Source organism: Calonectris borealis, chromosome 4 (genome assembly GCF_964195595.1).
Source record: "Calonectris borealis chromosome 4, bCalBor7.hap1.2, whole genome shotgun sequence".
NCBI classification, from domain to species: Eukaryota; Metazoa; Chordata; class Aves; order Procellariiformes; family Procellariidae; genus Calonectris; species Calonectris borealis.
Window position 1 is genome coordinate 41,383,047 of NC_134315.1, and position 27,313 is coordinate 41,410,359.

The 27,313-nt window shown below is 36.6% G+C and overlaps 1 protein-coding gene across 1 annotated transcript; it reads left to right on the plus strand.

The window, feature by feature from the left end:
* Window positions 1–67: 67 nt before the first annotated feature.
* Window positions 68–27,313, plus strand: HPGD (15-hydroxyprostaglandin dehydrogenase). Its single transcript, XM_075149310.1, has 7 exons — window positions 68–179; window positions 383–506; window positions 4,554–4,660; window positions 15,487–15,583; window positions 23,675–23,751; window positions 25,716–25,879; window positions 26,935–27,313. The coding sequence occupies exons 1-7, from the start codon at window positions 87–89 to the stop codon at window positions 27,071–27,073; spliced, it is 801 nt and encodes a 266-aa protein (XP_075005411.1). The 5' UTR covers window positions 68–86; the 3' UTR covers window positions 27,074–27,313.

Below are 27,313 nucleotides of genomic sequence, written 5' to 3' on the forward strand. Positions count from 1 at the left end.
AAGGAGGGAGGAAACCGGACAGGTGACACCGCGCTAGGTTGCTCAGGCTCGGCGGGCGCGGGGCCGGTGGCAGCGGCGCGGCGACCATGCACGTCAATGGCAAGGTGGCTCTGGTCACCGGCGGGGCGCAGGGCATCGGCAGGGCTTTCGTCCAGGCGCTGCTGGGCAAGGGCGCCAAGGTAAGCCCCGGGGAAGCACCCCCTCCCCTCCCCTCCCCTCCCCTCCGCTCCCGCCTCTCCCCTCCGGCCGGTACCCGCAGGCGCGGGGTGGCGGCAGCCCCCTCGGCTCCGCTCGGCGCGGCTCCGCTCTGCCCGGCTCGGAGGGGGAGCCGTCCGCCTGCCCGTCCGCCCGCCGCTCAGCCTTTCCCTCCCTCCCCGCCCAGGTAGCCCTGCTGGACCGCAACTCCGAGGCCGGGGAGGAGAGCAAGGCGGCCCTGGACGAGCAGTTTGAAGCGCAGAGGACGGTGTTCATCCAGTGCGACGTTACGGACCAGGAGCAGCTGAAAGGTAAGAAGGAAACTGTCAGCGCTGTGCTCCGGCTTAACATGCAGCAACCTGAAAGAGCCTGGGCTGCTGCACCAATAAGTGTGCAATTAAGGTTTCTGGAGGACAGCCTACTCCCAATCGCTTCTGACAGTGACTCAAAAAGGATTTGTTTCTGAACCTGCAGATGTGAAACATTACTACCAGCATGCATGTATTTTACCGTATCATGGCACATCGTAAAGAAAAGCCAGAGAAATCATTTCCATTGAGTGCTGTGTGTGATATTTTTGCATGAAAGCCTCTGCAGAAGATAATTGTTATTTTATGAGTAATATATATAAACTTTAAAGCACGGACTTGCTTTTTATGAGGTTTCAGTACAGACTCCAAGCTGCATTCCCTCGTCACAGGAGTAATAAATTCTGCTCTGGGTTGCAATGCTCTTTCCATACAGCACACTTACTTTCAACGTGTGCTGCTGTAGCTGAAAGCAGAATTGGCAAAAGATGGCACATTGCTTTATCACAGTGTTAAACATGGGTTGAAAACATTTCGGACACATTTTGCAGATGCAGGGAATGGCAAGGATCTTCCGTCATGTATGATTTGCATTTATGTTTTCACTTAGTAAATAAATCATGTTCCCTTCTGAGTTCTTAGAGTATCGTATAATGTTGATGTACCCTTCATAATATTTCATAACAGGCATGTAACTTCATCAAAGTTTCATTATTAAAGAGATACATTCATAGGTAGTGACTCAGATTCAGATTTTGACATCACTTTTCTCAGTGCCCTTTCCCCAGATTCATTTGTGTTAGGCTAGATGTGAACATTTTTGGTTCTGCTTTTATTCGCTACGCTTCACTGGCCAATTTCTCAACAGTGGTGATTGAGCATATCCATTCCTCTTTCACAAAACATTGCAGCTAGTCCAGAATTCAGCAGTATTGTTCACTGCTCCGAGCTAGCACGATTATGCCTAATTCCAAAGCTTTACATTGTCTGTCTGTAAGACAGATGCTAGACTTTAAATTTGAGATTTGCTCCAATCAGCAAACAAAGTTTTTATCAGCTAGGTTGATTATTGACTTTTTCTCCAAGTGGGAGGAGTAACCTAGGAGCAAGAAAAAGCATCCTAGGGGTAGGAATAGCACGTGCTGCAGCATGGGTGTTACCCCAGTGTGCTTTCTCTCCCATGGTTCCTCCTCTCTCTAGTGCCAGGCTAGGGCAGGACCAACAGGATGTGCGCTGGGAACTGGAGTGAGCAGGACAGGTCTGCGAGGGAGGGTTTGGAACCGAGTTAGTAGGAAAAGAGCAATCAGAGTAGGATCGGAATGGACTCTCGCAAGGAGCGAGACCAAGAACGGGTGGCTGCTGCTTATGCTTCTCTGACACTGCATTATTCCCGCTGCAGGTTTTTTAGCATAAATTTACAATCCTGTCTTACAATCCTTTGGGGTTTCTGGGGTATTTTTTAGCAGTTTTGTTGGTTGGGGGTTTTTTTACTGCTTTATTTTCCTATTTTTTCACTTATAATTGCAAGCCACCACCTAATAAATTTAGATTAATTTCACTCCTAGTGTTTAAAGTTCTTAGTAGATGTGTGAAGTCCTGTACTTGCTTTTTACGTTAAAAGTCATGTGAGTGAATGAAGTTCCTCTTATTTTAACTTTAGCCCTTTTGGTATGAAACAAGTCACAGTACTAGAACCAGTATCTGTAGGTACATAAGGCTTATGGGTAGGAAATCAGCTGCTTCATCTACTTTCAAGTCTTGCCTGTGCTTTTTTCTCTGGTGGCTTTTTCACATTGTGACCCCTGCCAAATCTTCTATCTTGCCCCACTTTTGAAAAATCACCAAACATTTACTTTTTCTTTCCATGAATATTTAGGAAGCTCACATATAACTGGTGTTTGTACTTACTTTCCACTTTTTTCTTACCTCTTGTTTAAAATGGATCTTCCTCTTCATTTTTCATTTTTCTTCATTCAATATTTATCACATGTGATCACCTGCTTTTAATTTTTATGATTCCATAAGCACTAATTATGTGTGCAATGTAAACACAGAATTAGTCTACATTTGAAAAGGGATGAACAAGTCAGTTTACACTGATGTGTGGGTGATAACTTTATTAAAAATTTATAATGAGATTCTTCTTTTTGTGGATAGGTAATAGATGGGATTACTGTAGGCAGGTAAACTTTTATCAGAAATATTCCAAATTTGGTAATCAGTCTTTATTTTAACATAGATATGCAGCATTTGGCTCTTTTCTCAATGTTTAAACTAGAAAAGTACAATTAGTCAAGACTGTGTGAATTTAATAAATAATTGGCAAAAAGTACTATTACCCATGGTGTATTTTGAAGGCAAAAGATTCTATTAAGAATTAGGTTGATGAAAGATGTTATTTAGAGAGGTCTTAAAAGCGAATCAGAGAGCCAGTTTCCAAAATCTGAAAGCTAATTGAGGACCCAAATTGTATTTATTTTACTCATTGATATTAAGTTAAATAATCAGTTCTGCTCCTAATAAAGCCAAAGGTTTAAATTTGCTCTTGCTGATGCAGGATTGGAAAGATGAGAAGTGGTTGAAGAGTTAAGTTGAGAAACCAGAGAATGAATTAACAACAAACATAACAAAAGCCAAAAAGACAGACCGCCAAAAATAGAGGCTTTAGTAATATTAAAATATTCTGGTACAGAATAAGAATATTAGAAAAATCTGTACAATGAAGGCAGTTGGATAAATAAAACTTTTCCCATCAGCTGCCCAGCTCTTGTTCTGATGACAAGATGATGACTGTGATGGACCGGCAGCATTCAGGCAAAGAAAACGCTGTAACAGTACTGACCATCTAGTGCAAGAAAAAAACTTTGTAAACCCCTGCAACTGCTGCAAAAAAGGTAGATGTCTCAAAGCTGCTGCTATGCTCCTGATTGACACTAATAGCCAAAGACTAAAGATCAGAGAATTAAGATGGTCCTGGGATAACCTTTTAGTGAAGCGGTTTCATATGAAAGCCTGTCAAGCATAATTTCAGTATACCTGAAATACTCTAAATTTTTAGTCAGTCACCAAACAATGTTTTTTAAAACAGTATTGGGGGGGTGTGTGTCTTGGTTTACATAATAATAAATATTTAGTGACCAGGAACAGTATTTGGAGGGAAAAACAAAACAGCTATACATGTCAGATAATGTCTGCAGTCATGGAAAATCTTAGTCTGGAATGAACATCTGGAGGTCATCTCACCCAACTATCCTGTCAAAGCAGAGTCAGCCTAGATGAGTTTGCTCATCACTATGACATCATCATGTTTTTCCATACACATGTTTTATCTTAGTTCGAACACTGTCACCTGGAAGAACACGTGTCATTGTGGAAGTTTCCCAGTTCTTTATTTTTAAATTCTTTGGAAGACAGGTCACTATTTTCATCAACAGAAGGAAGAAGATCTGGATTTGAGAAACACATTATTAGAGTTACCTAAGAAGTGGGATGTATAACAATTTATTCATAAATGGATAAATTTAAACAAGAATCATGATGAATTATTTGTAGTTGAAAGATTCATATTAGTTATATCACTGAATAAAAGTTGTGTTCTTAGGCTAAATTCAAACTCAACCAAGAAAATTGTTCTGAACACATGAAGATTTTATTTTTCATTTAAAATAGATGGTGTCAAATCTTGAATTCACTAGCTATATCAAACTGTTACAAATCAAGCTATTAATCTATATAATTAGGGTGCCAAACATTCTATCTAATACAAAATGTATGGGTGCTAAGGACTTTCATTAGCTCCTGTTATCAGGCATTATAAAACTGAATGAAAAGGAGACTATGGTATCTTAATCCTTTCAGTTTTCCTGAATATGTTTAATATTGGTGAATGGTTAGATAAAGAATTTCATTGCATATGGCTCATTAGTGGTTAAGAAAACAGTGAAGACATTTTGGTAGACTAATAAAACATTAATTTGTATGCATGCATTGTATTTTTGTATCTTACTTTCTATAAGTGCTAAGAAATTTCACCCTTGGATCTTACCACAGGTGCTTTCAAAAAAGTAATTGAACACTTTGGAAGGCTGGATATTGTGGTTAATAATGCTGGAGTGAACAATGAGAAGGACTGGGAAAGCACTATACAAATTAACTTGGTAAGTATTAGCTTCACATGTTCGTACTTTATTTCACATTATTTCACATGTTCATACTTTATTTAATGCTGGAATACACTTAACAGCCCTTGGCTTGTATAGATTGTGCCATATGACAGAACATGAATTGTTGGATTGGTAAACACAGCTATTGAAACAATAACCACATAACTGCATATGTCTTAACCAATAAGTGTGTGTACGGTGGGTCCTTTAAGTTGTCTATCCAAGATGCACAACACTGTGTAGAGGTACTCAGGCTAACACCAGACAAAATTCTCTTTCTATAAAATCCAATGAAATCCCAGGTAGGTGTAACAATTTGGTGCCCAAAGCAGTAAAGCTGCATCTACAGGAGGCCAGTCTGTTTGTAGGAATGTTTTAGAACTTGTGAGACTCAGCTGGCCTGCATTAGAGAATAAGTTGCCATTTGTTGGTATTACAAGAAAAATTGTTCAACCAAGAGCTCCACATTTTCTTCACCAATGAAGCAAGCATACAATCTGAGCTTTTAATATAGGCCATTTCACCATCATCACTGGTAGAAGCGCACCACTTAAGAGCACTTACGTGCTAAAACCCAGTACATTCAACGAGCCTGTTAAATTTATTTTCAAACAGACTATTACCAGTTCTTTGATATTATCTGGTATCTCATCAGATGAGACCACAATATCTGTTTCTCAGTTGAATTTTTTTTTAATTTAGATTACACTGCTAGGAGATCTAAACTCCAAAGGAAAGACCAACTTTCTAGGTTAATAAAATTCTGACCAGCTTGTATTCTACCACCTGTGAAGTTCTAATTCAATGGCGATTCAGCAAGTCACTCCTATGACCATACCTACAAAGTGTTATAATCTAGATCTGCAAAGAAAGTAGCAAAAGGAAGCTTGGAAGAGTGCGATGTGGAGTTTTCTCCAATCAGTCATTTGGAATTTGTCAGCGCAACAAGAAAGCTCAGGATAAGAAAATTAAAAGTTTGTTTTTGTCAAAAGTTTTAAGGACAAAGGTACCCGAGTCTTTGAATCCTAATGCCTCCATGAAAACAAACTAACAAAAAACCCCAGGACAAGTAACACAAGGTGTATATGAGACAAGTTACAGAAAAATTAACGGGGAAATATGTATTTGAAAAAAAAAAAAAGATAGATTTAATAATACTTTTTCTTGATCTTTTATATCTATCCAAGGTCAAATTTACTTATTCTTGGAAGGGACTGAACTGAGATCACAGATTAAAATTTCCGCAATATGAGAAATACATTGTTCAATTTCCTTTGCTTTTTCTTTACATTTTATTTAAGATTTAACTACACATATTTCTTCCTTCCTCTTTCACTTCTAAAATATTCTGACAAATTAAACATCAGGAAACTTCATGTTGTAAAGTAACAGGAGTGTAACATCCTCAGAGCTATGCAACATCCATATCTATTAGTACAGATCCCTTGAATTTGAAAGAAGACTTTACTGTTTTAGATGACTTTACTGTTCTAGATGACTTATTTCTCTTTATTTTTGTGCCTGGTTTAACACAGGATATAAGTTACTGTAGGCAGCCATCCACCTGTCAAATTTGCAAGCACAGATAGTTAGTCATCACCAGAAAAATTGAAGTCCATGTGAGAAACACATTTCTCTGTGATTCACCTTTAAATCTAGCTCAAAAAATGAAGGCATTTCTGATCAGCAAATCTTGAAGATATTTAATGTCCGAGTAAATATCCTAACTTAGAGTGATGTCCAAACAATTTTTCAATGCCAAGAGCTTCAAACCAAAGGCATTGAGAATCTCCTTCTACTATTCTTTTTGTCACCCCAGTGATTGGGCTGAAGCAGACCATAGGTGGATTTGAACGACCATAGGTGGATTTGAACCATCTCAAGTAGCAGAAAAACTGGAATCCAAGTCTTACAAATCTGTATGCTTCACTATCAAGCTACCACCCCTAAGAATTAAAAAAAAAAAAGGAAGATTATATAGTTTATACGTTATTTTATAGGTAAGTTCACCATAAATGCCCTGATGACTTAATTCATAGTTGAAAAATTTCATCAATACCTGCTGGTGACTGGAATAAGAACATCTAAAATGATCAAGCAGAGTAGAAGTACACCAATGTGGGTTAAATCAAGGACACTCTAAGATCCCAATATCCTCATTTATCTCTTGATTTGAATATTCTTTCCCTATTTAACCTTGAGTCAACTAGCTAGCTTATTTCCATAGGGCATTTCTATCTAGTTACTGTGATTTCCATAAACCAAGATATAACATTTTGTACTTTTTGCTTTTTAACAATGGAAGAATAACAGCTGCTGCATGTAATATGTTATATTGGTTGGTTCTATAAAATATTTTTTGCTTCTTGTAGAGAAAGGAACAAAATATGTATGAAATACATGATTTTAAAATGTCTCTATTTCCCCAATGTCGGACATTTTAAGTATGTTTTGTACAATCCCTAAGAACAGGAATAACTTCTGTGGCCATACATTTTGATACACATTATGCACATATTTTATACTTTAAAAAAGGGGGAAAAAACCCTACATGCCAGCCTTCGTCTTAGTGATATCATTTATATATTGATACAACAAATATTCCCTGCCCCAGTTTAAAGTACGAAGTACAAAAGTAGAGCAGTACAGAGCAAGATAAATCAGAACAAACGTATACGGGGTGTGTTCTTTATGGCTAAAACAGTTCACAGAACCGGTTGGTCTTCAGGAACATTTTTAAAGGAGTGTAAGGAAGTTCCCTGATAGTACTACTTGAGAAAGCATGAAGAACAGAAATGAAGAAGCAGGTTCAAAAAGTGGGACTTAATTTAGAAGGAAAAAGAGGGAATAAAACACAATTCCCACTTGTATCCATTACAGTTTACTGAGAGCAAGAAAAGACAGCTTGATAAAGATGGGGGGAAAAAAGAGTATCAACCACTAAAAAGAGATTTCTGTTGCAGTGCTTTCCACTGTTTTGCTATATTTTTTGCCAAACAACATCCACCTTTTCATTACTTTATTAATATTTCTATTAACTTTTTTAGTTAAGTATTCCAGCAATGCCATCCATTCCTCACCTCAAAACTCCAAAGCTGACAGTGTTGACTTGATCGTTATCAGCTTGATCAATGGCAGCTTCAACTACTTATACCCATACAAATGTACACTCTTGTTATTATGGTATATATAAAAAAGATCTTGGCAACCGTACAGGAATTGCATTTTAAATGGATATTATCAGTGTAGTTTCAACAGTCCATCATACACACACATACCCATGCACAGAATAGCACAAGGACATATGACACATACATTCTTATCAAGAGTCCTACCTACAGTCCTTCAGCATGACAAGAAGTGTTTCTTGCATTCAACTTCATAACAACTTATGCCTAAGGAATCCAGAAATTTTATAATCTGACTTTTTTCTCTTCAAGTCCCTAAAAAAAGAAAAATGTCCACATCTTTATGAGCGTTGAACGTATATGTTAGTTAAACACAATTTGGCGTTCTAAGAAGCTTCCCTAATTTTATCTGGTATTGATGATGTAGGCTTTCTGGAACCATTGTAATTACAGTGGCTGCTATAATTACAGTATTTTTTCTCTTTACAAATGTACTTAGCACATTTTACACTAAGGCAATCCCAAAATTTACTTGGAGGTTCCTTTTTTTATGCTCATATCAGAGGTTTCTGAAGACTGACATAGGTTGCAGTATCCAGTTAAATGTAGCAGTACTGGTATTACATATGTTTACATTTTAAATATTACCTGAATCAAAAGTACGGAAGTACTTTACTTAACATTTTGACTGTCATATTGTTTTCTTATGCCAACAAATTAGTTATTTTGTAGGCATATTTAACCCGATTCCCCAAATGAAATTAAATAGACTCAGGAAAGAATTTGACAGCAAAATCACAATTATCTCCTGTTTATGTGATGATTTTGCACATTTTAACACATTATTCTGGCAAAACTTTAAATTGCAGGCCATAACTTGGGCATGCCAAAAAAACACAGTCATATGGGATCCAATTATTTAAGTATTGCCCAGAGAGAAGTAGAATTCAAATACACATGTAAAATTTGTTCAGGTGCATGTCAGTCTCATCCTTCATTACTAGGCAAAATGTGGCAGTACCCAACAATTCCAAGTTTTTACATTTTTCATGGGTTTGCATAATTTATTTCCATAAATGACAAAGGTAACAAGTTTCTGTGAATTTAGAAAAGTCCTTTTCTAAAATGAAGTCTACCTAACTCAGGGTTTGTCCCTGCAAAATACTTAGAGTGGTACTACAGAGAAGAGAATGTAACACTGTATATGTATGTGTGGCTCCATTCAATATAGCTCATGGTGAAATAAATGTTCCAGCAACTAGCAAACCTTGCAAAATCAATTCATTTACTCATCAGTAAGGAACTATTTCTGAAAAGGCCAATTAATGTCTTGGCAGAAACTAGAAAGGTAACTAGGCAAACTTCAGTGATTAATTTTATTTATTTTTGGGCCAAAGGCTTCACGATCATCACAGGGCTGTTCCATTGTGCAAGCCGAAAAGGGATTCCTTTTGCTCTCCTTTCCCAGTGTACCAGGACAAATGACAAGGACTGAACTTTCATCCCAAAATAATGTGACCAGGACACATAGCTGGATTCAGCAGGTGGGAATTACCACTAGGTCCCACAGTACAGACAGAGGCAAGCACTGTTTCTTGATGCTACCGACATAGAAACAAACCAAAACAAACAGTGCTATATGTAGAAGATAAAATGGCATAGGTAACTAGTTTACCAAGCTTGCATTCTAAGACAACCAGAAATACACTGACTCTGTTGTTCAATGGCTTAGTTGATTATTCTTCAGCATAATTTGGTATCAGAAAGAGGACTAAGTGCCTAGGGAGAGATGTGGCCACCAACAAGTGAGAAGTACCACTTACCTTGAAATTAGTGGCCTGAGGGTCAGTCCTCTAAGTGCATAAAGAAGCCTGTAAGTATAATTATTTTTGTTGTTCATATTGCTCTAGGAAGGGCACAGACTTACCTTAATTGCACAGTAAGTCAATGAATTTCTTAGCTTACAGTTTTAATGTATGTTTACAGTAACCAATGTTGAAGTATAATGAAAAGCAAATTTCTTTGAATTAAGAACTACTTAAGCCCAGCTACTCAAAATGCAATACATATTTCTATGTCCTTCAGGAATGCATGGGGGCGAAAAAGTAAAGAAAACCCACAGTAAAAAACTAAAACATAGTATTTCACTCCCACATTGTACAAAAGCTACTGATTTCTAGCAAATGATCAAATCCTACTGCACATTCCTTTCTGCCTCTCCCTCCCTAGGCTTCTTGTTTTCCACAGTTTGAGCTGGGAATTCAAACTTGAGAGCCTGCAATTTCATTTCATATAGCAAGTAAACTAACCTATACGTAGGACTGCCAAGGGACTTGCATGCTTGCTACAACCTGTCTGCTTCCTAGAAAATCTACATTAAAGACAAAATCAGTCCCACCTCCCTGTCCAACAGCAAAATGCTAAACTTTTCCATGGATATCACTAGCAGCACTTAGTTTCAGACTTTTGAAGTTTGTCTTACGCAGTTCGTAAAGTGCTTTGAAATGTTTCCTTATAGATAGCCATCAATTTACAACATCACAGTACGAAAGTCAAATGATCTTGGGTCAAATTCCAGCTCTGTGCTAACCTGCTTTATGAAACCACAAGTCAATGGCTCTTTCATTTGTTTTTTGTTCAGTATCCCTAGAACTGACCTAGATTAGCTCAGAAACCTACATATAATGTTAGGACTGATTACTGATTACCATTTTGTTCTCTCAAGGGAATTCATATTGCCTTATCACCTTGATAACAATAGAGTAGTCATCTTCAGCACTGAAGGAATGCAGATATAGTTTCTCAGCATGAAATATTAGCATGCGTAAGGAGACAGCAGAAGTATCAGACAAGAAGTGGTAAAGGAAACCTTATTAAATAGGTATAAGAAACTATGTCAGTTGGAATACCTGCCTTGAAACACTTGGAAAAAAGCACTGCATACTAAATTACTTTCAAAGCAGTTGTCACTTACAAAGGATGACTATTAAAGATGTTCTGGGCACCATCACTGAAGAACACTTTTTTTTTAATAGATCAAGCTAAAATGAAACACAGAGTATGAAAATTGACTTAGGGAGTCTAATGTTGGAATACAAGAACATTGTACAACACTAGCTAACACTGGTTCCTAACTCCAGAAAAAAATGAACTAGGTCTCTATTGAAGACTTGGAATCTTATTAGAATCAGAGTTTCAATATATGATTTCTTTTAGAACAATACAGTTAAAACTATATAGCCATGGGATACATAGAAATGTCAAGAGCGGCAAATTTTGTAAGTTTTGTTTCTGATTTTGACACTGATACCTAAATTGTCATTTAACAATTTGTTAAATAAGTTACTGATTACTGATATGATACTTCCAAAACCAACTGCAAACGTTTTGAGTATTTGCACAATCATTTTGCAAAGTTTACCATGCTGTCAGATACTAAGTTTTGGGTTTATTACTGTATGGTGTTTCAGAATGTCTGATCTCCTCTAATCTAAATCTGTAATTTATGGAAGATAATACTAGGAGATATTCCCACCCTCACCATTATAACTTCATTGGAAAGAATCCTAAATTTTCTACTGGAAGTTGAAGAGTAAAATTGCCTCTCTTGGGAGCGCACTCAGACCTGCAGTGCACCTTGATGGTCTTCATTATGTGCTATAGTAAAACACTATTTTGGTAAGAAAACAGCAGTATGACTAATATCACAGGTTTTTCAACAGCTAGGAGGACAACCATTTAGATTATTTTCTGATTTTAATGGTACTAGTTTTCAGTAGCCAGGTGCAAAAAAACTAGATGAGAGTCAGCTGTCCCAATTTTCACTTTACCTCCATTTAAATGCAAATTTGACTGCTTTCCTACTCCTTGTTCTTGACATGTTTATGGACAATATCCATGCAGCTAAATGCAGTTGTAAACAAAGGAATTGTAAAACATTCAACTCTAAAATGCAACACACTTTGTTGTACAAAGTTAAGTCTTGCAGCATGTTTTCAACCTAAAACAAGTCAGATTTTTTTTTTTAATTAGTAATTTTAAATGTTAACTTTCCCAGAATTTCTATTTGCAATAGACAAACTATGAATTATTGTTGGCTAAGAGCACGGGATTAAATTATTATTCTTAAAAGTATACATGGAGAACTACACAATCTGAAGACACCTTTAGTTTATTTCAATTTATTGAAAGGCAAATTACAGACATTTTTCATCATATTCCAAAACCAGGAAATTGGGAGGCACAAAATCATTTTTTGCCTGTTTTACTTTCTATTGTATATTTCATGGTATAGTGAAGTAATAGCTGATAAGCTTCCTTCTAGAATTCAGATGAAGTATTCTGACATCAACAAATAGGAATCCAAAGTCACATTTCATATGAGAGGAGGCCTGAAGCTGCAATTTATGCACTTGCAAAGATGGATTTCATAACAAAAACAAAAAACTATATGCTATTGCTCTTTGGAAAACAATAGTCCAAAGACTATTGTTCTTTGGAAAACCTCTTTCCCATTTGAGTGTTTGGCACCCAGATACAAGAACCAGCTTCACTTTATCAATTCAGCTGGATCGACAGGCTCGACTGGGAAGTGGCACTAAGACTTCTAAGCAGAAGTCGTATGGCTTTCGTACTACAATAAGTTCAGCCACTGCTGTTCTTCCATGGAGAACTGTTGAGAGGACTTTCTCTCCTGGAGAGAGGGGAATTCTGGCAAGAGAATGGGAGGTCTATCACACAACACCTTTCATCTGAAGTGCCATCTGCTGAGTGTGCAGACAGCTCGGTTCTTCTTACCCTGTATATTTGGTTCAGAGTTTATCTCCAGAATAATTCTTTATGTTACCAGCCCAAACATCAGAAATAGCCATGTCACCTGAGATCAGCCCCACCCGATAAGAAATTTTTTGCAAGGAAAACAGCAGGTGTAAGGGCAGTATCTGAATGAAAGTCTGCATTAATTCTGAAGACAACCTCTCACAATACCTACGTAAAGGAGAAGGCTGCCCCAGCCACTTGAAGAAATGCTAAGTTAATGGACTTTAGAGAGAGAAAAGAGCAGTACAGTGATTTTGATAGGAGAGTCAAGCTACCCACTTTTTCCTTGTCTTATAATTACGGTTTGGCCAAAGACTCATCTAGCTCTATTATCTCTTTGAAGGAGAAGGCTGGAGGAATAGAAAAATCCTCAAAGAGCCCCAAGCTACTTCCTTCTCCAACTGATTTATTTCCTCTAATCATCCTAAGTGGAATTCTCTTTTGCTGGTCAGCAGGCTGAGCCACTGCTCCAGGGCACGATAGGACCTGCACCTGCTCTCCACAGACAGCATTAACCCCTTCCTTTCTAAAATGTCTCGTGTACAGCCTATCATATGTATATATTAAAAAACACAACCCACCCTTAAGTCTAAGTCTAATTTCACTTGAGCTGCCAATGAGTTTATGTTCAGAATAAGTACAGCTTACAGCAACACTACTGGGCATTAACGATCTTATTTTTCAGTAATTTTAAAATTTACTTTAAAATTTACATGTGACAATCAACATTAAACCACACTTGACTACATTTATAACGGCTCTGAAACTTTCCAGGACATGCAAGAGAAATCAGATTTAGTTTGGTATTTTACAAGCCACTGAAGACAGTTCTTTGGAAAGTTTCTGTTAAAACATTTAATCAATAACATTCTTTTGATATTGATCAAAACATTTTAAAAAGTATGTTATTTAAGACAAAACTTTCCGGGAGAAAAATAAAAAAGGTTTTTATGGGAATTTTTTGTTTAAGAAAAGTTTAAAATGTTATTTCAGAATTTTGAACTATTCATATTTTGTGATTTTTTTTTACATTATTCCAGGAAATTGGTATACTGAAAATATATTTATATTGAAAATATCACATAAGATGCTGCAACTATAGAAAATGAAAAAAGCTTATTCTGCATTCAAATTCCAAAGCAAACTTGGTAATGAGGTCTCAAGTTGTTTTATCTCTGTCAATGGGCAGCTTAACTTCATGTTACTTGGGCAATGAACAAGCAATATTAATAAAGCAGGACATGCGGTCTTCCAAATCTGATTCCTGTTAAAACCAATAAGCATGAAGGGCAACTGAACTTGAATTAGGACTTTCACTTTATGTTTTATAACACATATGTCTAAAACTACCAGCTAATAAAAATGAAATGTAATACATGTCTTTAAATTATTGCAATTTTGGTTTGGGAATTCAGATAATGGTAGAAAAATACTTAATGTTCTGATTTTAAAGCTTTTTCTTTCCAGTACACCTAGCCACTATCCATTAGGTTTTAGTCATATATAGATTTTTTTTTACTGTGGTTTTTTATTACTTTGGGAGATTTCCTTCTCCATGATTCACAATCCTGTAGACCTTCCCTGGTCAAAACTCTCAGTGAAATAATTGTGCGCAGATGTGAACGCATTTGTAGGGCCACTCCGTCTTTTGAACATCTTAATTTATTTGGGTCAAATAAATAGCAGTAAACAGTAATAAAATATAAATGGTGTTCTCATTTTAAAACTGAAATAACATTTCCAGAAAACTAAAAGTAACTCAATACATTCGTTCATTTTAAGTAGAAATTGTAAACCAAATGTGAACTGATTATGGAGAGATCTAATAAAATCAGTAAATAATTATGAAACTCATCCCTAATGCAGTAATGTTGCAACATTTCACTAAAGTTAGTATGTTCCATAGCAGCACTGTCTGCTGCCTTTCTATTAGCACTTGTTAAAGTCTCTGGTGAAGTGACTTGCTCTTTGGGAAGGACTCAACCACTTGATTCATTTAGGAGGCTGATAATCCCAGGCTTGGCATACCTCTAGGCATCTCATCTGAAGTTTGGTGAGATGAATCCCAGCACAAGTTCTGAGTGCAGCAGAGTTCAAAAACAGATCTTAAGGAATCAAAATTATACAGGTCTCAGTAAAAGTTTCTTACTCAAAGAACTTTCTTAAAAAAAAAAACAAATTAAAAATCACATGTTGCAGCTAATTTTATGCTAACACCATGTTTCACACCTCTTCAAATGCTTTTTTACCTTATCTGTATTTGTCTGTTTGGCTCAACCTCCTTTTGAGAGGAATGGTAAAACTCCAGTAACTTCAGTCAGAAAGGAATACAGATTTTTAATATCCTGGGACCAGAAGTATAACATATAACTTCATCCTAAAAAGGGATCTCATACCTTGAGCCAAATAGAGTTATAAGTGTTAGTGTTATCTTCAGATTCAGTCTGTACATTGTTTATAATGTAGAGCAGTTTGTCTCAATAAAAATGCTGTGAATTGGATCAGTTCATCCACCACTTATAACCTCAGACAAAGTGTGTGTTTCATCTACAATTTACTTATTCTGTATTTCATTTCCTTCACAGCATTTATTTCACGTTGTAAAATTTTAATTTGATTATTGATATCTTAATAAGAAAAATAATGAAGCTGCTATTATTTCTATGCATTGCAGTTGTGCTTCTGAAGTTATTGAGTTGCATTACTGTTGTAAACGGTGGAATGTCATCTGTGTTTATAATCTTCCAACTATAAATGAGATCATTGGTAAAGCAATGCGAGTTCTAGGCACCAGGATTAAAGCAAGATTCAGTTTTTAGGAGCACAAAAGAAACACATTTTGAATATAATCATTCCTTTCCCACCCTATATCAGACATCTGTGATTAGAGGAACCTACCTTGGCCTAGAATACATGAGAAAAGGAAATGGAGGCGATGGAGGAGTAATCATTAATATCTCGTCTTTGGCAGGTAAGAATATTTTCTGTATAAACACTTCCTACTCAGTGGTTTGTTTCTAAAATAAATGAATCATACTGATCATTCACACTTTTTCTTCTTTCTTATGGCTCTTCCCTGTTTATTCCCATTTTGACCTGGTTTTCATCATAGCAACCAAAATAATATCAAAGGACCACAACTTTCATTTGTTTTTTTAAACTCAGTTCAATAAAAAATTCAGTAATTTTCCTAACCTATCAGTCTCATAGTTAATAATCTTGAGCATGATGTAAATAGCTTTTTTCAGATTTCAGTACTGCCACACATTGAGCAAAACCTAACTAGCCTCAATTCATTATGCTTATTCAACACTACTCAATAACACTGCTGAATTAAAACATTATGTACACCACACTGTGTGTAAGACCTAATTTGAATTCAGGGTTATTTTAAATCTGATTATTTTTTATATTATCAAGTATTTCTCGGGCAGCAAATATGGAAAAATCAGATAATCTTTTTTCACAGAAAGAATGAAAGCAGTAGCAGGTCCTCCATTCAACTCCATAGGAGCACAGCTGTAGGAATACTTAAGATTAGATTGTATCTACTTTATTAATGAAGATTGTCCCACACCAACTTGTCCATGCTCCAAGTCCTCTCAGATGTGATCTACCTCTGCTTGAGAAGCCAAAGCTAGCACATTCTTTGCTCACCACTTATCTGTGCTATAACTGTATCTCAATTTATTGGCATAAAATAGAATTATATGGCTTCTAAGTCAGTCAGGGTTATTGCTGTTCAGTTGTGAGGCAGAATCCTTCTCCCTTTCCTGTGGGTACGCATGTTGCAGTGGCTGGGCTCAAAGCAAAAAAGCACAACTGAAGGGGAAACGGTAAATAGAGAATGATGTCACCTGACACCCTTCCTCAAAAAATTTGTGGGGAAATACTTGCATTCTCTCTTGTTTGTTTGAAGAGTTTGTTCTCTCTTGCTACTGTCGTACCGTTCTGTCTGGGAAAAATAACACGTATGCTGGCTTACACTTGGATTGTCAGTGCTTTCTTTGGTATCCGTGCAGAATACCAAATGGTAGTCATTTTATTCCAGGGTATTCCTGTGTTTTAACAATGAAAAGCCAGTAAGACAGCAGTGGCCATAGTTTCTGTGCGTGAATGGGGATTAGTACCTGATAGGTGTGAATGTTGTGAGTACTGTAAATTCTCCTGTAAACCTTGGCTTTTGTGATGAGAAGTCCAGTTCACCCTACTGACATAATGCATGTGGGTCCTGAGGATTTGACTTAATATATGCACATGCCTCATATGAGTGAGGGGTCCTTTATTAAAAGTCTGCATGTACCTTTAAGTCAGCACTTGCAATACTGCCTAACACATTGCCTACTGATGCCAGTAAGTTTATCTCCATTGGCTCAAATGGACATTGTATTGGGACCAAATTAACCCGAAGGAAACTGCTATTGCTGTACAAGAGTTCATCAAGACAAGTAAAAGATTAAACATTTTCACATAAACGCTGATGCCCGTGCAGTGCTTAAGAAAGAGCAGAGGTAGCAAGTAGTGTGATTCCATTTCTAACTAGTCTCAAAACTACTTTGATTTTAAAATCTAAGAGCTTGGTTTTTCTCGGTTTGGTAAGAGCTTATAAGTGCCATTTAATTATTTGATTAAAATTTGCATTTATTTACTTACTTTTTTAACATTAATATTGTGCCATAATGATTGTGGGAACCTGTCAAAAACAAAGTGTTCTTTGCTTTGTTTGCTTTTCCATAGCTTGTATTTAGCAATTGTTTCCAAGGTCATAAGGAAAAACTCATTAGAAAAGCTGACATACCCTAATTTTTATCGTTTATTTATTTACTACTATTTGTGCTTTGTGACTCTCATTCTCCTTTCCAGTCTGAAGGTCTAAGTCCTGCAGTTTATTCCATATATAAAAGGCAAACTGCCATTGGCTTGTTTAACATTCTCTTCTAGTGTTTTCTTTTCTCAGAGCTAGCTTCTGTTGATCATTAAACTTTTGAGTGGTTTTGATCCCCCCTGTCCAAGTTCTCTATAAGATTTTATCAGATACGCTCTGCAGACAGCAAATATTCTTGTGTCTTGCTGAGCAGCAAGAAGAGTTATATTTAGTGCTTACGTAACAGTCAATAATATTTGCTTTACCCACTAATTAGTTTCCAGTTCTTCACCATGGGAGTTTTGCCAATGATTTGAACTAGGGACAGAATCAAGCCTTACTGTTTTGTATTTCCAAACATCCACAGAACTACTGAAATGTTTCCTGTGAAGTGGATGCTTAAAGTGTTCATTCAGCTAGATGAAAGCCAGAGCGTCCACCCTTTATTTCCAGTATTGAATCTTCCTTTCTTTAGCGTCTCCACAGGATAGGACTAAATACGAAAGGGAGAGAAGTATGTAAGGACATGCAGCAAGCACCCAACTCCTAACCCACTGCATCTCAATGCTATAAAACTTTCTCAATTTTATGGGATTTGTGCATTCATATCAAGAGGAAGTAATGCTGCTAAACAACTGAGATAATGGGAAATGTGTTTTACTGCCAACTTGCCCTCATAAAAGATAACGTCAATGGCTGCAGGTTTTTACATTGTAATAAACTTCATTTCAAATTTAAAGAGTAAAGTGTTCTAAAATTTCTTCTGTAAGAATCTACGTACGTTAATTTTAATTTTGTTTAGCAACAGAAAAAGCATACAAAACTAAATTTAACTCCTGAGATTATTTACATAATTACATTTAACATCGTCTCTTACCTTTTGGTGGCCGGTACCTATACACTTCTGTTAAGTAAAAGGGGAAAGGGAATTCATGTGTGTGCATGCACTTTTGTTTTGATAGCCTTCATACGTTCAAGAAGGTATTCTGTAAAACTGAATTTGTATCTGTCTGGGTTCTAGCAGATTAAAAAAAACAATCAAAGTATTCACAGAGGGCTTAAAAACTAGTAAAATATTTAGCATCAGATCATGCTAGCTTTTTATGACAGGTTGTTCAGTGTGTAGTGTATTTGTTTACCTTTCTGTTGACAGCCATATCAGTGGTTTAATTACACTCAACTTCAAGTGCTCAGGCTCCACAAGCAGACAGTTTGTCCTCCTCCTATAGAAAGCTTCAGCCAAAAGAAATACTTAAAGTACCCCTCCCAGCAAACAGGCTTCTTTAGGACCTGATCCTATATATATTACAAGAAGAAAGCTAAGCATATGGTTAACATCATTTAGTAAACGCAAGACTTTATCACAGTGATACAGTGGAGCAAAGGTGTAAATGGCTGTACAACTGGGACCTTCAGTTCAGCATCATGAAAGAGCTCCTGTTCCCTCCCCTTTGTAAAAAAAGAAGATACTGAGCAGAATCCACAGGAATGAGGTTAGAAAAATTAGAAACTATTCCCTTGAGACTTCAGTTCGCTGTTAAAAAACTTCCTAGAAATGACACAGATTAGAGTTTTTCCTAGGATTTCTGTGTCTCCTCTGTTTTGACACAGATCACAGCAGAGTAACTGACATAATGAATGTGATCTTGTCCCCCCTCCCTATTCTTAAGAATGAGAGAATCAATTCTCTTAACACTCTGTAGGACCATCACTGCCCTAGCTCGTTTCTCCAGTTACATATCCGCTTCTTCTAAGCATATTCCATACTGTTTATGCAGACTTTTGCCTAAGGGCGACAAAGGAGATTTCTGTAATGTGGTAAAAGACATTTAATTTAAATAAATATGGCTAAATCTTGTGATGTTATTTATTTGTAAGTATTCTATGTGTTGCAATAGGCTTTGATAAGTATATTTTATAAAACAAACCTAATGTGGAAAGGAAAACACATTACTTTGGCAATATTTCCCAACATATGGAGAAACACATTTTGGTTTGCTTTTAAATAGGTTCCATCGGTTTGCCAAAACTTACCTTTCAGCATTTTCACATATCTTTTTCATAAACAATGAAAATGTAGAGGTTTAGGATGCCAAATGATACCGTGACTATCACATTAGTGAGACAAAATTTAAATATTTTAATGGAATATTTAAATGTCTTAATAGTGAATATATTTGTCTAAAGTATGACTGAGAATAGAGCTTAATCACTGCATAATCACAGTGTAGAAGCACTGCTTTCTGATGAGCCCAAAGCCTCCATGAGATCAACAGCCATGTTAGAAAACAGGTTCTTGTATTCTCTGTGCCACACTCATCCAAACATGAAGTACGCTATTTCAAGAATTAATGAAACTTAAATATATTATCAAACAGAAATTACATTTGTCTCAAGCGGCCTAACAGGGCACCCATGGAGAAAATAGGGGGTAGAAAGGTCATCCAAAAGCTAAGAAATCTTATTCAAAGAAAGAGACTTGTTCAAATCTCTGAGGGCAACATGTGTTCTGTGGGAAAGCATACCTGGGGAAAAATGCTTAATTCTTTATTCATCAAAGCTCTTCAGTGGACTGAAAGGAAATGCTGGTTTCAACAAAGCTTACTGATATAATTCAAGCTTATTGATACAATCCTCCACCTCCAACACTAATTTCTCAAGGTGTGGATATTGAAACTATTGACCATGATAAATAAGCAGTTGTAGTGAGAAGCCTGACACCATGTCTCAAATGGTAGAGTGGTCTTGACACTGTAACAACAAGGGGACTAGAGTATAACTAAGGGCAAGAGCTGTCTCTGTCAGCCTGCCAGGAACTGAGAAAAACAAAAAAGAGCACAGTAGACACTAGGACACAGGATTACTGTTGGTCTGCTTGAATTAGTTTTGGTAAACCAAAGGGTGCCTTCAGTCACCATGAAATCATTTGCAATTCACCAACTAGTTCTCGATGAAGGTCGCTTGAGGGGAGAAGGAAGTTCCCTGTCCCCTTTCATGTAACAATTCAGTGATGCACCAACATCCAGAAAGAAGAAAATCTAGGCATAGTTGCCTCCTCTTGCTAAGAGAGATTGAAAACCACACGTATCACTTTCCAGGAGTACACTGCCCCATCATCATCCATTTGAACACCCTCGCCTTCTTCCCCCCTTTATTTTGTGCATAATGTTCTCCAGTTTGTTTCACTGTCGTTCCACTTTGCATAAGATAGTTAAATATTCACAGGAGCAGCAAATAGAATCCAGATTTTCTTACAAATTAATGCCTTAACTAATATGCTATGAACTCATCTTTGCTCACTGGTTGAATAAGCACTCAGGCAGAGCAGGATGAATGTCACACAGTGGTTCATCCCAAAATACTTGCTAGCAGAGTCCCTAGGACACACCGCTAACAGATAGAGGTTCAACACTCCCCAGGGCAGGGGAGCAGCTCAGAGCTGGAAATCCCACACCATGGTTCTGGGTACCAAACCCAAGAAAAAAGTGAGACAGGACTGTCATTGTTTTGGGTGAGGGATGCTAGGACTAGTCTTCATTGTCTCTGTTTTGGTTGAAAGTGAGTCCATTGATTTCTTCTTGGTTCTCCATTTTAGCAAAAATAATAATTTCAGTTAGAAAAGAACTGGTTTTAATGCTTTGATTCAAAAAGAGAGTTATTTGTTCCTCCCTTCCTGCCTAGTTATTCCTGCTGTCTTTTGACATTTAAGTCTTTGAACCTTATTCCACTTCATTATTGTGAGCTGTGCCCTTCCTTTGTTTATTTCTTGACTTTGTTTCTCTTCCCTCTCAAGTAACAAGTAATTTGTCTTACTATGTTTAAAAAAAAAAAAATTCCTCCTCTGTGTTTCCCAGTAGATTTTGTATTTGTATGTCTGTTAGCTGCAGCCTCATTGGGATTTTTTTTTCTTTAAAACATGTAAAACTACTCAGGAGTTTAAAAAAAAAAGTGTCGTAATATTTCTAATGTGCTAATATTCCAATGTTTCCAATTATTTGAAGAAGAGCGATGATCATCAAAAGTCACCAAATAGAGGAGTATTAAGCCTGTGCTGCGATCACAACCCAGAGAAGACAACACAAAAACCATTTTTCATAAAGCAAGTTCTCCATTAGAAGCATGACACATTAATCCAAGCTAAGCAGATAAATACAAGTTTAAGAGAACAACCAGCCACTAGGTTAAGTTCTTCATTTCCCACCACTGAACAGTGCTAATAACAGTGTTGCTTTCACTGGGTCACCAATGTAGTATTTAAACCAAGGTAAAACCTTGAAGCTGTCAGGCTTGTAATTAGACCTTTTTGCCATCTTAGAAAGTTTTTCCTTCAGACAAAATGGATTCCAGAGCAAAGACCCCATGCAAGTCTTTGGCATACATAATTTTTCTGGCAAATCCATACTTAAAGCTGGGTATTGTATTCTTCATCTCCACTGAGATAAGTCACACTCTTTCTTGATTATACCACTTGAAGACATGAAATATGAAGAATGAAAAAACACATCTGAGATATTAATTGGGATGACTTCCATTAGAATCAAACATTAACACATCAAAATCAGTATCCAGTTTTACAATATCACATTCAGGAACACAGACAAATTTTATCTTCTAACTTTAGGTTTGCCATTCACAAGACCCTAGCTTTCAGGTGAAACTACAGCATCCATGTGGTCCAGTTCAGCTGTCATTGTATAGTGGAAATTGTTGGCATAATGGGTAGAAATGTATATACACTCATGGTCTGTCATCTCTTCTTGATCAGCTTTTTGCCATCAAATTCAGTCTTACTAGAATTATGTTCTTAATTTTCCTCCAAAACCTCCGTTCTCTCTTCTTTCTCTACTATAAATAATGATTTCATGCTCTCCCACTCCCACCATAAAGGTTCACAATGTTAGCAGCCATTTTTCATTTTGCTTTTCCTTTTCCTTACAGAGGATAGCAATGATATTACCCAGGATCATTACGTTTTTTTCCTGTTCCCTTCTAAAAATCTTCATCCTGGCTTTTCATTCCAGAACAGGGCCCACTGTAGGAGGTACCATACCATGAAATCCTTTTCAGCCAATCTAATTCAATCTAGAAAATGCTTCAAAAAGCTTTCCTATCCACATCTCTGCTTTCATTTCTTTCTGCTCACTATCTAAAGTCTTCATCTTATCATTCCATTCACAGTGTTTACTCACTTATCTCTATGCTCTCTCCACACTGAGGTCTTGCATTCACTTCTTAGTGCTTTTTTCATTTGCTTATTGCAAAATGGCTTCCCTATTTCATTTAAATCCCTTTCATTTAAATCCCTTAAATCCCCCTATCACCTATGAAATATCACCAGAATAGTATTGTAAGTAAAATAAATTTTACAATGCCTCAGATGGTGCATCAAATCTGAATTATTTTGTTTGTAGTTGCTCCTTTGAGCGAAAACTATGCAAAAGAGTATGTATTTGCTATAGTACTAACTACATTGTCAAATAAATAAGCAGTAACAATATTGCACAGGCAGATGTATTGGCTGACCGTGCTTCAGTCAGCTGTGCAGCACACTCATTCTTATCTCTCGCATTAGGGCTAGGGGAAAAGTTTTACCTGAGGCTAAGTTTTGTTACTATTCCACAGAAGCAACTTAAGCAAGGGATTTAAGACAGACATTAAATTTATGTTTTGATATATTACAAAGATAATATTAAATCAGCTACAGTAGTCAAAATGGGTTTTGCTATTTCCCCTACCTTTTCCCACACTTACTCCCTGAGATCACTGTAAATGATTGCAGGTGTCCAGTTTACATATCAGCAGCTAGGGTGTCAGCAATCAAAGTTTATCTAAAATACTTTACATACTTTAAATACTTTACAGATTCACAGAAGGCGGCTCAAAAACCTCATCCTTGAGTGTTTTCTTCCAGATCCTGTCCTCCATTTTAAGTCATACATCATAGATACAACTTTTCCTCTCAAAAGTTACACTTTTTTATTATTCTTCTTTTGCCTCCTTATGTTTTTATCCATCTCATATCTTTTCCCAGCCTACCTCAGATTACAAAATATAATTTGCAAATTTTTACTAATCTATTTTGTTGCATCTCTACAAATTCATCACTTATTCTTTACATTATAGATCTATATGTGTGTTTAAGGTAATCGTAAATAGGAGTACCCAACATCTTTATTCAGCTGCCTTTTTATTTTAAAGGACTCATGCCTGCTGCATTCCAACCTGTGTACTGTGCTACAAAGCATGGTGTAATTGGATTCACACGGTCAATAGCAGTAAGTATGTGTTTTTGAAAAGAGTATCAGCAGCTCCTCGGGAACATGCTAAGTTTTTCATGTTCCCTCTCTATTGTCACACAACTGGAAGTAATTTTCTTAAAGAAAACGAAGCGTCTGAAACAGTGGAGGTTCCCTCCTTTCACAAAGGGAATCCAAAGATGGAATAAGTAAGGCAAGTGTGTGTTTATGACCGATTTGAGGTTTGGGGAGCATGAAAGAAAGAGGTTGCAAAGTGATTTAATGACAGTGGGAGGAGCCCCAAAGCCAAATTCTTATCCAAGCTTTAAAAATATTTTTCATAACTCCATCCCAGTCATTTAACATTTTGGTTTCCTAATTTGTAAGTCAGGTTGATGTCTTTTTTATGATAAATAGGCACTAAAGTGTATGTACAAAAAGTGACTTGAACACAAAAATGTTTACCATTATTTATTCTTACCAACTCTTAATACGCTGAAAATGCAAAATGACACATTCATGATGGGACATGTTAGATGTTATATGACCATATAGTAAGTCTTAGCTTCTGACTCCAAAACTTTCTAGTTAAACTGAACAAGCAGTAAGATAAAACAACTTGGAGGGAGCAAGTATGATTACACTTTCATAGGCTAAGCTTAAAGATAGCCTACTCATATAAGATCTCCAATCTAATTTGGAATGATAATTTGGATAGTTTATCCATATTTTATGCCCCCACCTCCTACCCAAATATAACTTCTTTTTTAGATTAACCTAAACAGATTAGTATGGATAAGTGTTGCATATAACATATTAGCCACAGCATGAATCTGACACCTGGTTTTCCATTTTTGTTTTCTCATGATAATATAAACATCACTATCTAAGTTCAAAAATAAAGGGTCTGCTAGAAAATTAGAGGAAAGGCTGCCTCTACGGAACATGAGCATGCCGAAGAGAAAAAGAATAATAAACATAGCGAATCACTGTATTTACCAGGAAAGGCAACAGAGCCTAGCGTTGGGCAGGTGTGATACAAAACATCTAGGACTTCAGTTTCTTTTCTTCTCCAGACCAAAAGAGCAGGCTACCATATCATGAAAATGACATACGATTTTCATAATACCTGAAACGATTCCTGTTAAATAAATAGAACTCAGTGTTGAACAATTACGGTTATTCTTGGATATATCATGTATAGTTCGTAAGTTCTGTGTTATCACAAAGAAAGTTCATCTAGCATTCAACATATGCCTGATGCTGATCAGACTTCTTTGCTACGCACATGCATTGGTAGCACCACAAATGAAGGGTCCTACCATTCCCAGAACAATTTGTGCTGCTTGCTTTCCCCATGTTCTTGAACTGCTTCCTGAAAAAAAACCTGCCTCTTTCCTGGAATTCACAGGGACTTTCCTGTGGAGATGCTCAGTGATAGATTCATCCCTTGGCAGGGACAATAGAGCAGCTGGAAAGGTTTGGCATTACAGTTCTAGAGGTAGAGACCAAACCCTATTTCTGTTGATGTGAGGGAGGTAAAGACAATCTTAGGGTTAAATCTAGATTAGATTTCAGGTGGTTTTCTTTTAATAAGAAAGTTCTTATAGGATTGGAAGCATACATTTGGGAGATATTTTTTACTTGGTTTTGCTTATAAGAGTTATATCATCACCCTAGAATACTGTTAATGACATGACAATAGCACCAATAACAAAAATATTAGAAAAAAACAGCTGTATGGAAAGAAGAGTGTTGATTTCTTGTAGAATTGTTCTCCCAGTAAAACAGATGGTTTCTTCCTAGTAATCTAGTATGATTACTAGAGAAAATGTACTTCAAACTTAGTTCTTGAAACAAAACAATCAATCAGTAGTAACAAAATTTGCTTACTAGGCAAGGCTGAAAAGTACTTAGGGATAAATCTCATTCTTTGAAAAACTACATACATAATACTGCTTTAAAATGTTGATGACGAATGCCTATCTTTTTCTCTTTTCTAGTTAGCTGCTAATATGGAAAACTACGGTGTGAGACTCAACACAATTTGTCCAGGATTTGTCAACACACCAATTCTTCAGTCAATAGATAAAGAAGAGAATATGGGACAATATTATTCATATAAGGATGAGATAAAAAATATGATGCAGTTCTATGGCGTGATGGAGTAAGTCAAGTCAGATACAGTGGTTTTTTGCCCTTTGTTAATGAAGAACAAGCACACACAATAGCACTTTCAGCAAAATTAAAATACAAGGGAAATGCTGCCTCAGATAAAAATCTATCAGATGTGTTACCCTATATACAAGGAACAAATTTTAAGAGTATCACCTACATAGTGATATTTCCCTCTATGCATTCCCGTTTCCCAGCAAAGTGGAAATCAAATTCCCAAGTTAAAGCTGGTGTATTAGTTTTTAATAGCCCCTGGTGTTGTTCCATAAATTTGTTTAATCAAACTTGTTGTAAGATGTAGGGTATATCACTTGTATTGAATTTTCACAAAATTGAACCAAGTGAACCAAGAAATCAGACCAAGAATGGACAAAACTGGACTAAGTTCATAAGAGCACAGTAGCAACGATGGTGGATCAAATCAAAGAGTTACCTAGCCCATTACGATATTGCCAACAAAGGCCAAAAGCAGACAGCTAGGAAGGAGTGTGAGAACAAGACAAGCATAAAGAGATATTTTTTTAAAACTTTCTCTAACAATTAGCTGCTCAGATACTTCTGCACAAAGGAAATTGTATGACTGTGCTGTTTCGCCCACACTTTTTCATATGTAAAATATATTGCACCTATTGACCACGTTCTCCCTACACTAATTTGTATGTCAGTCCTGCTACAGAAACAGGATAAATCAACAGAAAAGAGCTGCAGAGGATTGTGTAAGGATTACTTCTGTCCATTGCCCTGACAGAGGAAACTTTGATAGGAAGCCCAGTGGCAGCTGGATGTCCACAGGGATTTAGCAGTAACTAGAGCAAACAAATGACAATTTGTAAAGTTGACGCTTATACGTTGAATGTCCTGACCGAGGAGACTGAATTTCTCTCCTGAAAGACTCATACCACCTCTACTTTTCTTGAAAATAAATTTGTTCAAATGCCAGATTCTTTAATTTTCAGGGTATATAGGTTTACATTGAGTTTCTTTACTTGTCCTTTTCACATGTTCTATTACATCATGATTCTGAAGTAACAAATTCTTTTTTTTCAGCCCATCAATAATTGCTGAGGGACTGATAACAATAATTGAAGATGATACTCTAAATGGAGAAGTTATGAAGATTACAGCATCCCAAGGGATTCATTATCAACAATACAGCCAAACACCTTTTACATCATCAAAGAGATAAATAATTGTTTTATGCTAATTATTTTTTGCTTTTCCTAAATATAAAAAATTTTGAAAAGAGTAATTTTTGGGAAAAAAGGTTAGTGTTGTATCTAGAGCAGTGACAGTATTCAAACATTCGCATCCTGATAACAAAGAGATGGACAAGAAAATCTGGTGTGGGAAGATGTTACCATGCTGTTTTGATTCTATAAGCACTAATAATAGTATTTATTCAGTAGAATAAACACACTGCTCCGAA

Excerpts from the sequence above, each read along its gene's own strand:
- HPGD (XM_075149310.1), top strand. The coding sequence starts at position 87 with ATGCACGTCAATGGCAAGGTGGCTCTGGTCACCGGCGGGGCGCAGGGC. Across the intron at positions 15,584-23,674 it reads TAATATCTCGTCTTTGGCAG|GACTCATGCCTGCTGCATTC; the intron begins GTAAGAATATTT and ends TTTATTTTAAAG. Across the intron at positions 23,752-25,715 it reads GATTCACACGGTCAATAGCA|TTAGCTGCTAATATGGAAAA; the intron begins GTAAGTATGTGT and ends TCTCTTTTCTAG.